Here is a 13,542-nt window from a genome sequence, read left to right as displayed (position 1 = left end):
TTTACCAACTCTCAATTTCATTTTAAGGGAATTTTCGTGGTTCAATGGCTGGTTTATTGGATCCAAAGAAAATCCTACGTTGGCCAAAGATTTGTGTATTGGGTTTGTTTGATTTTCTTTAGATTCGAATAAAACGCTTTTCCTCCATCACTTTCTTTTTACGTATATCATCTATCCTTTCTTCCAAAGGGTGGCACCACATAACTTGTTACAGTGGTTTCCGGAGATATTCTTAGGTTGTCTCTAGCCACCCATAATAGCCTACATGACAACCTTTTAATCATAAAAAGATGAGATTAAATCGCACTAGTGCATGTCTATATTTTTTTAATAAAAACATAAATCCTAACTAACCATGCATTTTAAGAACAAATGATAAGACTTTTCAAAAATCAACGCAATTTATTGGTAGTTCAATGTTCGAGTTGTTGCACGCAAAACTTTGGTCTAGTGGTTACCTTCTATCCCTTGCAATGAATGGACCCGAATTCAAAACTTGGCTGATGATAAGTAGTAGATAGAACCCTTAATATTATAAAATATATATATATATATTCTAGTCATTTTTTCAAACTACAACATCGACAAATTTGTAGAGTACAAGGTATTAGAATCTAATCATGTCAAGTACCATAAGTCCATAATAAGTGCATGCATAATAAGTGCATGCAGCATGGTCAAGATTGTAATTGGTTGATTCATGTGACATTTCGACCGGAAAAAAAATGGCAAGTCTAAAAGTATAATAGCATCGACACACCTAGTTGGCAACAGATGTTTCCAGAGATTCACGTCCAACTTGATTATCATGTAGTTTATTCTTCAATTTTCCTAATAAATTGTATTGTCAATATATAACATTGGTTCTTAAGAAGTCTCACCATTTGTTCTTAACAAATAATGTGTATTTTACTTACTATCTATTGATAGATAATGGGTGCAACAAACTAGCTGTAACCTTATTCATACTAGTACTACTAATATGAGCTCAAATCCACTGAGTAGTAATGTGAACCTAGTTAATTAAATTACAAAGGTGATACGGATTTGTAAGATATTCTTAATGTTCTTTGACATACGTAAAGAAAAAGGTATAAAGAAACTCACCTTTGTTCTTACATTCTTCTTCCTAAATCCGGAAAGTCTTTGGCCATTGAAACGGAGCTTCTCAGTTCTCACCGACACTTTCTGCTCAACTCGACACAGGCTTCTAAATATACATCATTTCAGACTGCTGCATGATAAGTTCCGCTTTCTTGTAGCAAATCTCATTGTTGCTTTTATGCTTCTCACTCTATATCAATTTGAATAAGGAATTTGCAGAATGCAAAGACCAGAGGCAGTTGAATTTTCATAAGCTGACAAATATTGAATCCAAATACAAGTCATAAGTGCCAGAAGCAGTGTTATGCTTAAACAACAGTTGGTGTACCTCTTCAGTTGAAATGAGAAAATTAGAACTAAAGTTTTGATAGTGTATTTTTCATACTGCCAATTTTTTCTTTTAATAAAAGACTTTGTTGCCATTAGTACATGCATAGATATTAGAGGTACGAACCTTGATTAATTGCAGGAATTCAAGACATTGGTTTTGGACCATGTCTTTCCTAGGACTTATAGGGCTTGCAAGTTCATCCATGACTCCTCCTGCAACCTCCAAAACCTTGACAAGGAGGAAGTCTCGGTAAAAACAAACACTGCTATTCTGTCATCCACATGATGTTACAGCTAAATGCTTTCAATTTTATATATAACCTTGTCAACATTCTGAAGTCGCTGCAAAGGAGTTGTCTGGCCCTGAGAATCCTTGAATGTTACTTCTCCTCTGTAATTCAAGCCCAAATGATTATTGAAAAATGAAGAAACAGTAAGAATTGATAAGAATCCATGCACTATACATAGTTTGATAAACTTAAATCACGAAAAATTGCAGCAGCCAAGAAGTTAGGAACTTAGGATGAGAACCTAACCGCATATTATTTGTTTTTGCAATGGCCCATGCATGAAAACACCTAATCCTATCCACTCAAAAATTACTAAATATCTTTAAAAACAGTTGTCATGTACCAGTTGAAAGACATGTACAAAGGATCTATGCATAAATCAAAGAAGTAATTTAGCACTATAGTTTCTAAACATAATATCATTATCATATCACTTAACCCAGCATCATAATACAAAAACACAACAGAGTCATAGAAATTAAACAGCCTTTCTAAAAAGTTCTTATGTATTTATAAATTAGTTCATATAAATAGGGAGACAAAAAGGAAGAGTTAAATTGGAGAGTTTTGTATTACCACTGGTTGTTGGGAGAAGCACAGACTGAACTAAAACTCTAGCACTTAGAGAGGATTCTATCAACACCTTTAAAAAATAAAGACTGAGATGATAGAATTTTTCTTTTTGGTTTTTTATGGTATTTTCCAACTTGGCAGGCCAAAGACTAATCCATCACAGATTGGAGCTCCATTTAAGGGTCTAAAGCATTTGCCATTGGCCAATGGATTGCTGCATGTACAAGGCAGGATTCGAAGCCCCACACTTACTTAAGCAGACAAGTGAGCTAACCACTTAACCAACTCAAGTTGGTTAGAGATGATAGAATTTTTTTAACAAAAGGAAATTGAAAATTTGTTTGAAAGAACAAGCTGTGGTCTAAGAAGTGAAGTAGGAGCTTAACAAAAGAGCCAATGCTGAACAGAAAGAGAAGCGCGAAAATGATTACATAACGAAACAAACGATTAATGTTGCAATGCTAATCCCCATGACATTGAACCAGAGACGAAGCATATGCTCTACTTCGAGATGCAGCCGAAGAATGATAAACACTATAGTGGGAAATTATATAGCGTCCGTGAAATGCTATACCTAACAAGCACCAAAACATTACAAATTGACATAACAGCTACGTGGGCAGTTGAGAAAAGAAAGAGTTTTCTTCTGTGAATGGTTCCGTTGAATCATTTTAACAAACAGGTAATGGGCATTATTATATCCAGAAGCATTATCACAACATAAATAACCGGTACAAAACTTAGAAACAACGAACACATCGCAAAAGAAAAAATAAAAACTCAAGAAATCTTCAGGTTAGCACAAGAGTAAAGTGAAAGCAAGAAACTTAGAATAAGATGAGGGATGCGAACCTGAAGGAGGAGGCAGAAACGAAGACAGTTGAGAGGCAGGAAACAGGTGCGCAAACCATAATTAAAAAAAAAACCTTGAGAATAATCTCTTTTATTAAAATTTTGGCAGCATTTAAAAATGAGTAATTCTGGATCATTAGATGAAATTTCACACTATTAAAAATATGACTAATTAATAGTTACAAATTACAAAATCTATTAACCCCTAGCACTCCTCTAAAAAAAATTGAAAAAGGTGCACAAATTATAATCAAATAAAAATTTAAGGATAAATCGATAAAGTACACTTTTTATTCTTAATATTTTAAAATATTTTAAAAATATTTTTAACGTTTAATTTAATTTTTTATGGTTAAATTAAGTGTTAATTTTATCCTTTTTTTTTAATTTTTGGTAGTCAAAGTTGGTCAAAATATTTTTTTTAATTATCCTTATTATAATTTCCTTTATCATTTATAATTTTCTCTCATCCTTCTTTCATATTCTCTGGTCGCTATTCCACCTCTTCATTAACATCAATTATCGTGACATCTACCTGAATCTTTTGTATTAACATCAATTATCGTGACATCTACCTGAATCTTTTGTGACAGAGAATGAAACCAAGCACAGGTTGTAAAAACTCTAATTCTTGGTGTAGAGTTTGTGAGATGAACGTGAGTGAGAGAAGAGCATTCAAAAAAGTAAGGTTAAAAAATGAGAAACGAAACAAGAATAAATCACACATTTCTCATTTGATGGTGTTAGCTTATATACATCAATGAATAGCATCTATTATGCAGTTAACTAATCTTACTTCCTAACTGTGATTAAGTTACAATTTTAACTAACTTGTGCTAGTTGTATAATAATATAACTAACTAGTTTAAATTGGGTTAAGTTGTGGAGCCATTACTTCTATTATCTGCTGCACTATTATTAATATAATGCCTTATGCTATGATTTGCTACACCTCCCTCAATGTGAGAAGTGAAAATTGAGCATTTTCAGCTTGGAGTGAAAGATGGAGAAGGGACCAAGAGCAAGTGCTTTGGTGAAAACATCTGAGATTTGGTTGACGAAGGAGATTTGCAGGACCTTGAGTATGCCACTTTGTGCTTGACCACAAACCACATGACAATGAATGTCAATGTGTTTTGTTCTTTCGTGAAAAAACAAATTTGCTACAATATGCAACGCAGACTGGTTGTCATAGAACATGCGAATAGCTTTATCAAGTGGAAAGTCAAAGTCACGAAGCATATAAGAGAGCCATAAAGCCTCACATGTTGCTAGAGCCAGTGCCTGGTATTCATCTTCTGCAGAGGACCTTGCTACCGTAGTTTGTGTCTTACTTTTCCACGAGATAAGGGACTATCCGAGGAAGAAACAATATCCCGAAACCAAGCGGCATGTGTCAGGATAAGTTCCCTAATCAGCATCAGTAAAAGCTGTGAGGGAGAAATCTGATGATGCTGAGAAGAAAACAGCATGAGCGGAGGCTATCTTCAAATACCTCAACACGTGAAGAGCTACCTTAAAGTGTACATCAGTGGCACAATAAAAAAATTGACTGAGTTTACTTACGACAAAGGTAATATCTGGACGAGTATTAGTAAGGTAAATGAGTCTTCCTATTAGTCTTCTGGTACTGAGTCAGATCTTCTAAAGCATTGCCAGTGGATTTTGCTAATTTAGTAGAATAGTCAATTGGGGTGGAAGCCAGTTTGGCATCACTCAAACCTAATTCTGCTAACAATTTCAGGGTGTATTTTCGTTGATAGAGGGCAAATCCTTGGTTGCTTCTTGCAATTTTCATCTCCAACAAAAATTTGAGGTTACCAAGGTTCTTGATTTTGAATCTATCATCCAGCAACTGTTTCACATGCTTCATTTCATCTAAGTCATCTCCAACTAGAACCGAGTCGTTCACATAAACCAATATGCAAGTGAAACCTGTCTTCAAATGTCTTGTGAAAAGACAAGGATCTGCCTTAGATTGTGAGTAGCCAGAATTGACCAACACAGAGCTTATTTTGGTATTTCATTGCCCATTGTCCTGTTTCAGACCATATAGAAAATTTTAAAGTTTACAGACAAAGCCAAATGGAGGCATCTAAGCCAAGAGTAGACTTCATGAATACTTTTTCTTCGAGATCACCATATAAGAAAGCTGTGTTCACATCTAATTGGTGAACAAACCAGTTTCTGGAGGCTTCCAAAACTAGGAGAATTCTGAATGTTGTCATTTTTATCATCGGGCTGAATGTGTCAAAGTAGTCGAATATGTAAAATTTGGTTAAATTATAATTAATAAATTAATTATGAATGAAGAAGGTTAAAAACTTAAATTTATAATTGGGAGAGATAAAAATAATTAGGACACGAATTAAAACACTTATCTTAAAGGTTTTAGCCTAAGATTGGGCCAAACGAATTAAAAATCAAGCTGGGCCCGTGTGGGCCCAAAACTCAAGTCCACACATATAACCATTCATGACTTAGCAAAAAATTCACATTTCCCCCTGTCACTGAGAGTTCCTCGGAGAAGAGACGAGAGGGAGAGCAAAACCCTTTCTCATTATTCATCATCTCCTTCAATTACTCATAACTTTCAATTCGGGGCTCCGATTGATGAGCTTTTTGTGACCACGCATTTGTCTTGGATCCATCTTCAAATCTTCCTAAGTATTGTGGTAAGGAACTTTGAATTCCTTGTCTAGTTTTCTATTCTATTTAATTTCATATTTTTGGAATATGTTGTTGAGAAACTTGTGATTTTGGTTTTATAGGAGTACTCTAGCATGAATTACAAGTGAGTTCCTTCCCAATTTCGAGCGGATTAAGGTAAGAAAGCTCATTTTCTCTAATTCATCCTAATTTGTATGAATACCCTTACTTGAACTAAGTAAAATTTGATATAATTAGATGAGATAGTGTCGCTTGATTGCCTGGGTTGATTTTGTTCAATCGGTGGAGGATCCATTGAGGCTCGTTGACGTTAGGTAAAGCTCGGAATTGAACGAAGGAAGAGACTCAAGGGCTTGGATTTGTCATGCTTGAGGTACGAGTTTTAATTTCAAGTAGACACTATGTAAAGTTATGTGAATGCCTAGGTTAGTTGCCCCTAGGATAGGATTGAATGAAATTGGTTGTTGTTGTGATTAGTTGAATGGGTATATGTATGAGTATGCATGACTTAATTGTTGTGGTATGATTGATTAAAAATATAATTGATGTGGAATTGGGCTGGAGACCGTAATATGGTGAAAAATTCCCTATTTGGTAAGTGGAGGAATGTGGTATGAAATGATTGATTCTTGGTTGATTGAAAACCTGGATATATGAGTGTTTTGTATTGTTGATGTGAAAGGAATTATAGTTGTATGAGTGTGTGCGTCAAATGTTCGATTGGTTGATTTGTTGTTGAAATGGTTAAAAAGGGGTAGAAAAATTTGATGAATGCATGATTGAGTATTGGTGGACGAAATTGTGATCATCAACAATGGCTCTAATAATTTGGTAGCACTCACACGTGAATTACACTTAGTCACAACTCCGCATAACTAACCAGCAAATGCACTGGGTCGTCCAAGTAATACCTTACGTGAGTAAGGGTCGATTCCACGGAGATTGTTGGTATGAAGCAAGCTATGGTCATCTTATAAATCTCAGTCAGGCGGATAATAATTGGTTATGGGAAATAAAAAGAGATACTTGCTTAAATAATAAAGGATAGAAATACTTATGTAAATTAATGGTGGGAATTTCAGATAAGCGTATGGAGATGCTTGTCCCTGTTGAATCTCTGCTTTCCTACTGCTTTCATTCAATCCTTCTTACTCCTTTCCATGGCAAGCTGTATGTAGGGCATCACGTTGTCAATGGCTACATCCCATCCTCTTAGTGAAAATGGTCCAAATGCTCTGTCACAGCACGGCTAATCATCTGTCGGTTCTTAATCAGGTTGGAATAGAATCCAGTGATTCTTTTGCGTCTGTCACTAACGCCCATCCTTCAGGAGTTTGAAGCTCGTCATAGTCATTTAATCCCGGAATCCTACTCGGAATACCACAGACAAGGTTAGACTTTCCGGATTCCCATGAATGCCGTCATCAATTCTAGCTTATACCACAAAGATTCTGATTAAGGAATCCAAGAGATATGCGCCCGGTCTAAGGTAGAACGGAAGTGGTTGTCAATCACGCATGTTCATAGGTGAGAATGATGATGAGTGTCATGGATCATCACATTCATCAAGTTGAAGTGCAACGAATATCTTAGAACAGGAATAAATCGAATTGGATAGAAAATAATAGTAATTGCATTGAAACTTGAGGTACAGCAGAGCTCCACACCCTTAATCTATGGTGTGTAGAAACTCCACCGTTGAAAATACATAAGTGAAAGGTCCAGGCATGGCCGAATGGCCAGCCCCCATGATCTGAGAACTAATCGTCCCAAGATGTCTAATACAATAGAAAACTATCCTATTTATACTAGACTAGCTACTAGGGTTTACATGAGTAAGTAATTGATGCATAAATTCACTTCCAGGGCCCACTTGGTGTATGTTTGGGCTGAGCTTGATCTATCCACGAGCTGAGGCTTCTCTTGGAGTTGAACGCCAAGTTATAACGTGTTTTGGGTGTTCAACTCCGGTTCGTGACGTGTTTCTGGCGTTTGACTCCAGACAGCAACATGAAACTGGCGTTGAGCGCCAGTTTACGTTGTCTAATCACAAATAAAGTATAGACTATTATATACTGCTGGAAAGCTCTGGATGTCTACTTTCCAACCCCGTTGAGAGCGCATCATTTGGAGTTTTGTAGCTCCAGAAAATCTATTTCGAGTACAGGAAGGTCAGATTCCAACACCATCAGCAGTCCTTTGTCAGCCTCCTATCAGAGTTTTGCTCAGGTCCCTCAATTTCAGCCAGAAAATACCTAAAATCACAGAAAAACACACAAACTCATAGTAAAGTCCAGAAATGTGAATTTAGCATAAAAACTAATGAAAACATCCCTAAAAGTAACTAGATTATATTAAAAACTACCCAAAAACAATGCCAAAAAGCTTATAAATTATCCGCTCATCACAACACCAAACTTAAATTGTTGCTTGTCCCCAAGCAACTGAAAATCAATTAGGATAAAAAGAAGAGAATATACTATAAATTCCAAAATATCAATGAATATTAATTCTAATTAGATGAGCGGGACTTGTAGCTTTTTGCTTCTGAACAGTTTTGGCATCTCACTTTTTCCCTTGAAGTTTAGAATGATTGGCTTCTCTAGGAACTTAGAATTTCAGATAGTGTTATTGATTCTCCTAGTTAAGTATGTTGATTCTTGAACACAGCTACTTTTATGAGTCTTGGCCGTGGCCCTAAGCATTTTGTTTTCCAGTATTACCACCGGATACATTAATGCCACAGACACATGACTGGGTGAACCTTTTCAGATTGTGACTCAGCTTTGCTAGAGTCCCCAGTTAGAGGTGTCCAGAGCTCTTAAGCACACTCTTTTTGCTTTGGATCACGACTTTAACCACTCAGTCTCAAGCTTTTCACTTGGGCCTTCATGACACAAGCACATGGTTAGGGACAGCTTGATTTAGCCGCTTAGGCCTGGATTTATTTCCTTGGACCCTCCTATCCATTGATGCTCAAAGCCTTGGATCCTTTTTACCCTCGCCTTTTGGTTTTAAGGGCTATTGGCTTTTTCTGCTTGCTTTTTCTTTTTCTTTCTATTATTTTTTTTTGCCAAATTTTTTTTCGCAAGCTCTTGCTTTTTCACTGCTTTTTCTTACTTCAAGAATCAATTTCATGATTTTTCAGATCATCAATAACTTTTCTCTTTGTTCATCATTCTTTCAAGAGCCAACAATTTTAACATTCATAAACAACAAGATCAAAATTATGCACTGTTCAAGCATTCATTCAAAAAACAAAAAGTATTGTCACCACATCAATATAATTAAACTAAATTCAAGGATAATTTCGAAATTCATGTACTTCTTGTTCTTTTGAATTAGAAACATTTTTTTATTTAAGAGAGGTGAAGGATTTATGGAATTTATTCATAGCTTTAAGACATAGTTACTACATACTAATGATCATGAAGTAGAGACACAAAACATAGATAAACATGTAACATAAAAATCGAAAAACAGAAAAATATAAGAACAAGGAATGAGTCCACCTTAGTGGCGTCTTATTCTTGAAGGACCAATGATGTCCTTAAGCTCTTCTATGTCCCTTCCTTGCCTTTGTTGCTCCTCCCTCATTGCTCTTTGATCTTCTCTTATTTCATGGAGAATGATGGAGTGCTCTTGATGTTCCACCCTTAATTGTTCCACATTGTAACTCAAATCTTCTAAGGAAGTGTTGAGTTGTTCCCAATAGTTGTTGGGAGGAAAGTGCATCCCTTGAGGCATCTCCGGGATTTCTTGGTGATGAGCTTCCTCATGTGTCCCTTGGGCTCCATGAGTGGGCTCTCTTGTTTGCTCCATCCTTTTTTTAGTGATGGGCTTGTCCTCCTCAATGAGGATGTCTCCTTCTATGATAACTCCAGCTGAGTAACACAGATGGCAAATAAGATAAGAAAAAGCTAGCCTTGCCAAAGTAGAGGACTTATCGGCTATTTTGTAGAATTCATGGGAGATGACTTCATGAACTTCTACTTCCTCTCTAATCATGATGCTATGAATCATGATGACCCGATCCACAGTGACTTCAGATCGGTTGCTAGTGGGGATGATGGAGCGTTGAATGAACTCCAACCATCCTCTAGCCACAGGCTTGAGGTCCAGTCTTCTTAGTTGAACCGGCTTATCTTTGGAGTCTCTTTTCCATTGAGCTCCTTCCACACATATGTCTATAAGGACTTGGTCCAACATTTGATTAAAGTTGACCCTTCTAGTGTAGGGACGTGCATCTTCTTGTATCATGGGTAAATTGAACGCCAACCTCATATTTTCTGGACTAAAATCTAAGTATTTCTCCCGAACCATTGTAAGATAATTCTTTGGACTCGGGTTCACACTTTGATCATGGTTCCTAGTGATCCATGCATTGACATAGAACTCTTGAACCATTAAGATTCCAACTTGTTGAATGGGGTTGGTTAGAACTTCCCAACCTCTTCTTTGGATCTCATGTCGGATCTCCGGATACTCATTTTTCTTGAGTTTGAAAGGGACCTCAGGGATCACCTTCTTCTTGGCCACAACATTATAGAAGTGGTCTTGATGGGCTTTGGAGATGAATCTTTCCATCTCCCATGACTCGGAGGTGGAAGCTTTTGTCTTCCCTTTCCCTTTTCTAGAGGTTTCTCCGGCCTTAGGTGCCATTAATGGTTATGAAAAAACAAAAAGCTTATGCTTTTACCACACCAAACTTAAAGTATTGCTCGCCCTCGAGCAAGGGAAGAAAGAAGAGAAGAAGAAGAAGAAGAAAATATGGAGGAGAAGGGGAGGTGTAGATGTCGGCCAAGGTATAGAAAAGGGGTTTGTGTTGTGTGAAAATGGAGTAGAATGGAGGGGTATATATAGGGAGGGGGGAGAGTGTTTATTGGAAAGAGAGAATGAATGTTGAGAAGAGGGGAGAATATGTTAGGTGGGGATCCTGTGGGGTCCACAGATCCTGAGATGATCCTGTGGGGTCCACAGATCCTGAGGAGTCAAGGATTTACATCTCTGCACCAATTAGGCATGTAAAATGCCTTAGCATACCATGCTGGTGTTTAAACACCGAAGTGATGCACGTTCTGGGCGTTCAACGCCCATGTGCAGCATGTTTCTGGCGTTGAACGCCAGTTCCATGCTTGTTACTGGCATTCAACGCCAGCTTTCCTCAGGGCACATTCCTGGCATCCAAACGCCAGGATGTTGCTTGTTTCTGGCGTTCAGCGCCAGATCCATGCTCTGTTCTGGCGTTGAACGCCAGCCAGATGCACCTTACTGGCATTTAAACGCCAGTAAGTCCTTCCTCCAGGGTGTGATTTTTCTTCTGCTGTTTTTGATTCTGTTTTTAATTTTAATATTTTTTTTGTGAATCCTCATGATCATGAACCTACTAAAACACAAAATAACAATAAAATAAAAATAAAATTAGATAAATAAAAATTGGGTTGCCTCCCAACAAGCGCTCTTTTAATGTCACTAGCTTGACAGTGGGCTCTCATGGAGCCACAAAGGTGATCAGGTCAATGTTGTGGACTCTCAACACCAAACTTAGAGTTTGGATATAGGGGTTCAACACCAAACTTAGAGTTTGGTTGTGGCCTCCCAACACCAAACTTAGAGTTTGATTGTGGGGGCTCTGTTTGACTCTGTATTGAGAGAAGCTCTGCATGCTTACTTTCCCTTGTTACAGAAGGATAGCCGTGTGCCTTAATCACAAGATAGTCCCCATTCAATTGAAGGACTAATTCTCCTCTGTTAACATCTATCACAGCTTCTGCTGTGGCTAGGAAAGGTCTTCCAAGGATGATGCATTCATCCTCTTCCTTCCTAGTGTCTAAGATTATGAAATCAGCAGGGATGTAAAGGCTTTCAACCTTTACTAACACGTCCTCTACTAATCCATAAGCTTGTCTTACTGACTTGTCTGCCAATTGTAATGAGAATAAGGCAGGTTGCTCCTCAAAGATCCCCAGTTTCTCCATTACAGAGAGTGGCATAAGATTTATGCCTGATCCCAGGTCACATAGAGCCTTGTTAAAGGTCATGGTGCCTATGGTACAGGGTATTAAGAATTTACCAGGATTTTGTTTCTTTTGAGGTAGAGTTTGCTGAACCCATGTATCAAGTTCACTAATGAGCAAGGGAGGTTCACCTTCCCAAGTCTCATCACCAAATGACTTGGCATTCAGCTTCATGATGGCTCCTAGATATTGAGCAACTTGCTCTCCAGTTACATCTTCATCCTCTTCAGAGGAATAATAGTCTTCAGAGATCATGAATGGCAGAAGGAGATTTAGTGGAATCTCTATGGTCTCTATATGAGCCTCAGATTCCTTTAGGTTCTCAATAGAGAACTCCTTCTTGCTTGAAAGACGTCCCAGGAGGTCTTCTTCACTAGGATCTTCGTCCTTCTCCTCCCTTGTGCATTCGGCCATATTGATTACATCAATGGCCTTGCACTCTCCTTTTGGATTCTCTTCTGTATTGCTTGGGAGAATACTGGGAGGAGTTTCAATAATTTTCTTACTCAGCTGGCCCACTTGTGCCTCCAAATTTCTAATGGAGGATCTTGTTTCACTCATGAAACTTAAAGTGGCCTTAGACAGATCAGAGACTATGTTTTCTAAATTAGAGGGGCTCTGCTCAGAGTTCTCTGTCTGTTGCTGAGAAGATGATGGAAAAGGCTTGTTATTGCTTAGCCTATTTCTTCCACCATTATTAAAGCCTTGTTGAGGCTTTTGTTGATCCTTCCATGAGAAATTTGGATGATTTCTCCATGATGAATTATAGGTGTTTCCATAAGGTTCACCCACGTAATTTACCTCTGCTATTACAGGGTTCTCAGGATCATAAGCTTCTTCAGAAGCTGCCTCTTTAGTACTGTTGGATGCATTTTGCCATCCATTCAGACTTTGAGAAATCATGTTGACTTGCTGAGTCAACACTTTGTTCTGAGCCAATATGGCATTCAGAGCATCAATTTCAAGAACTCCCTTCCTCTGAGGCATCCCACTATTCACGGAATTCCTCTCAGAAGTGTACATGAATTGGTTATTTGCAACCATGTCAATAAGTTCTTGAGCTTCTGCAGGCGTTTTCTTTAGGTGAATGGATCCACCTGCAGAATGGTCCAATGACATCTTGGAAAACTCAGATAGACTATAATAGAATATATCTAATATGGTCCATTCTGAAAACATGTCAAAAGGACACTTTTTGGTCATCTGCTTGTATCTTTCCCAAGCTTCATAGAGGGATTCACCATCTTTTTGTTTGAAGGTCTAAACATCCACTCTAAGCTTACTCAGCTTTTGAGAAGGAAAGAATTTATCCAAGAAGGCCGTGACCAGCTTATCCCAGGAGTCCAAGCTATCTTTAGGTTGTGAGTCCAACCATGTTCTAGCTCTGTCTCTTACAGCAAAAGGGAAAAGCATGAGCCTATAGACTTCAGGATCTACTCCATTCGTCTTTACAGTCTCACAAATCTGCAAGAACTCAATTAAAAACTGGTAAGGATCTTCAGATGGAAGTCCATGAAACTTGCAGTTCTGTTGCATTAGAGCAACTAATTGAGGTTTCAGCTCAAAATTATTTGCTCCAATGGCCGGAATGGAGATGCTTCTTCCATCAAATTTGGACGTTGGTTTAGTGAAATCACCTAGCATTCTCCTTACATTATTGTTGTTGGGTTTGGCTGCCATCTCCTTTTCTTGTTCAAAAGTTTCAA

At 37.7% G+C, this 13,542-nt stretch overlaps 1 protein-coding gene and 1 non-coding gene across 2 annotated transcripts; one reads left to right on the top strand and one right to left on the bottom strand.

The window, feature by feature from the left end:
• Window positions 1-475: 475 nt before the first annotated feature.
• Window positions 476-3,208, bottom strand: LOC130963150 (mediator of RNA polymerase II transcription subunit 11-like). The gene is made up of 4 exons (XM_057889300.1): window positions 3,150-3,208; window positions 1,756-1,825; window positions 1,559-1,663; window positions 476-1,358 (listed from the first exon to the last, which is right to left on the bottom strand). Exons 1-4 carry the CDS (start codon window positions 3,206-3,208, stop codon window positions 1,290-1,292), a joined length of 303 nt encoding a protein of 100 aa, XP_057745283.1. The 3' UTR covers window positions 476-1,289.
• Window positions 3,209-13,013: 9,805 nt separating this feature from the next.
• Window positions 13,014-13,117, top strand: LOC130964313 (small nucleolar RNA R71). The gene has a single exon (XR_009080413.1). It is a non-coding gene; the product is annotated as a small nucleolar RNA R71 (small nucleolar RNA).
• The last annotated feature ends 425 nt before the right edge of the window (window positions 13,118-13,542 follow it).

Source organism: Arachis stenosperma, chromosome 2 (genome assembly GCF_014773155.1).
Source record: "Arachis stenosperma cultivar V10309 chromosome 2, arast.V10309.gnm1.PFL2, whole genome shotgun sequence".
Lineage (NCBI taxonomy): Eukaryota > Viridiplantae > Streptophyta > Magnoliopsida > Fabales > Fabaceae > Arachis > Arachis stenosperma.
This window is presented reverse-complemented; position numbering and strand designations above follow the sequence as displayed.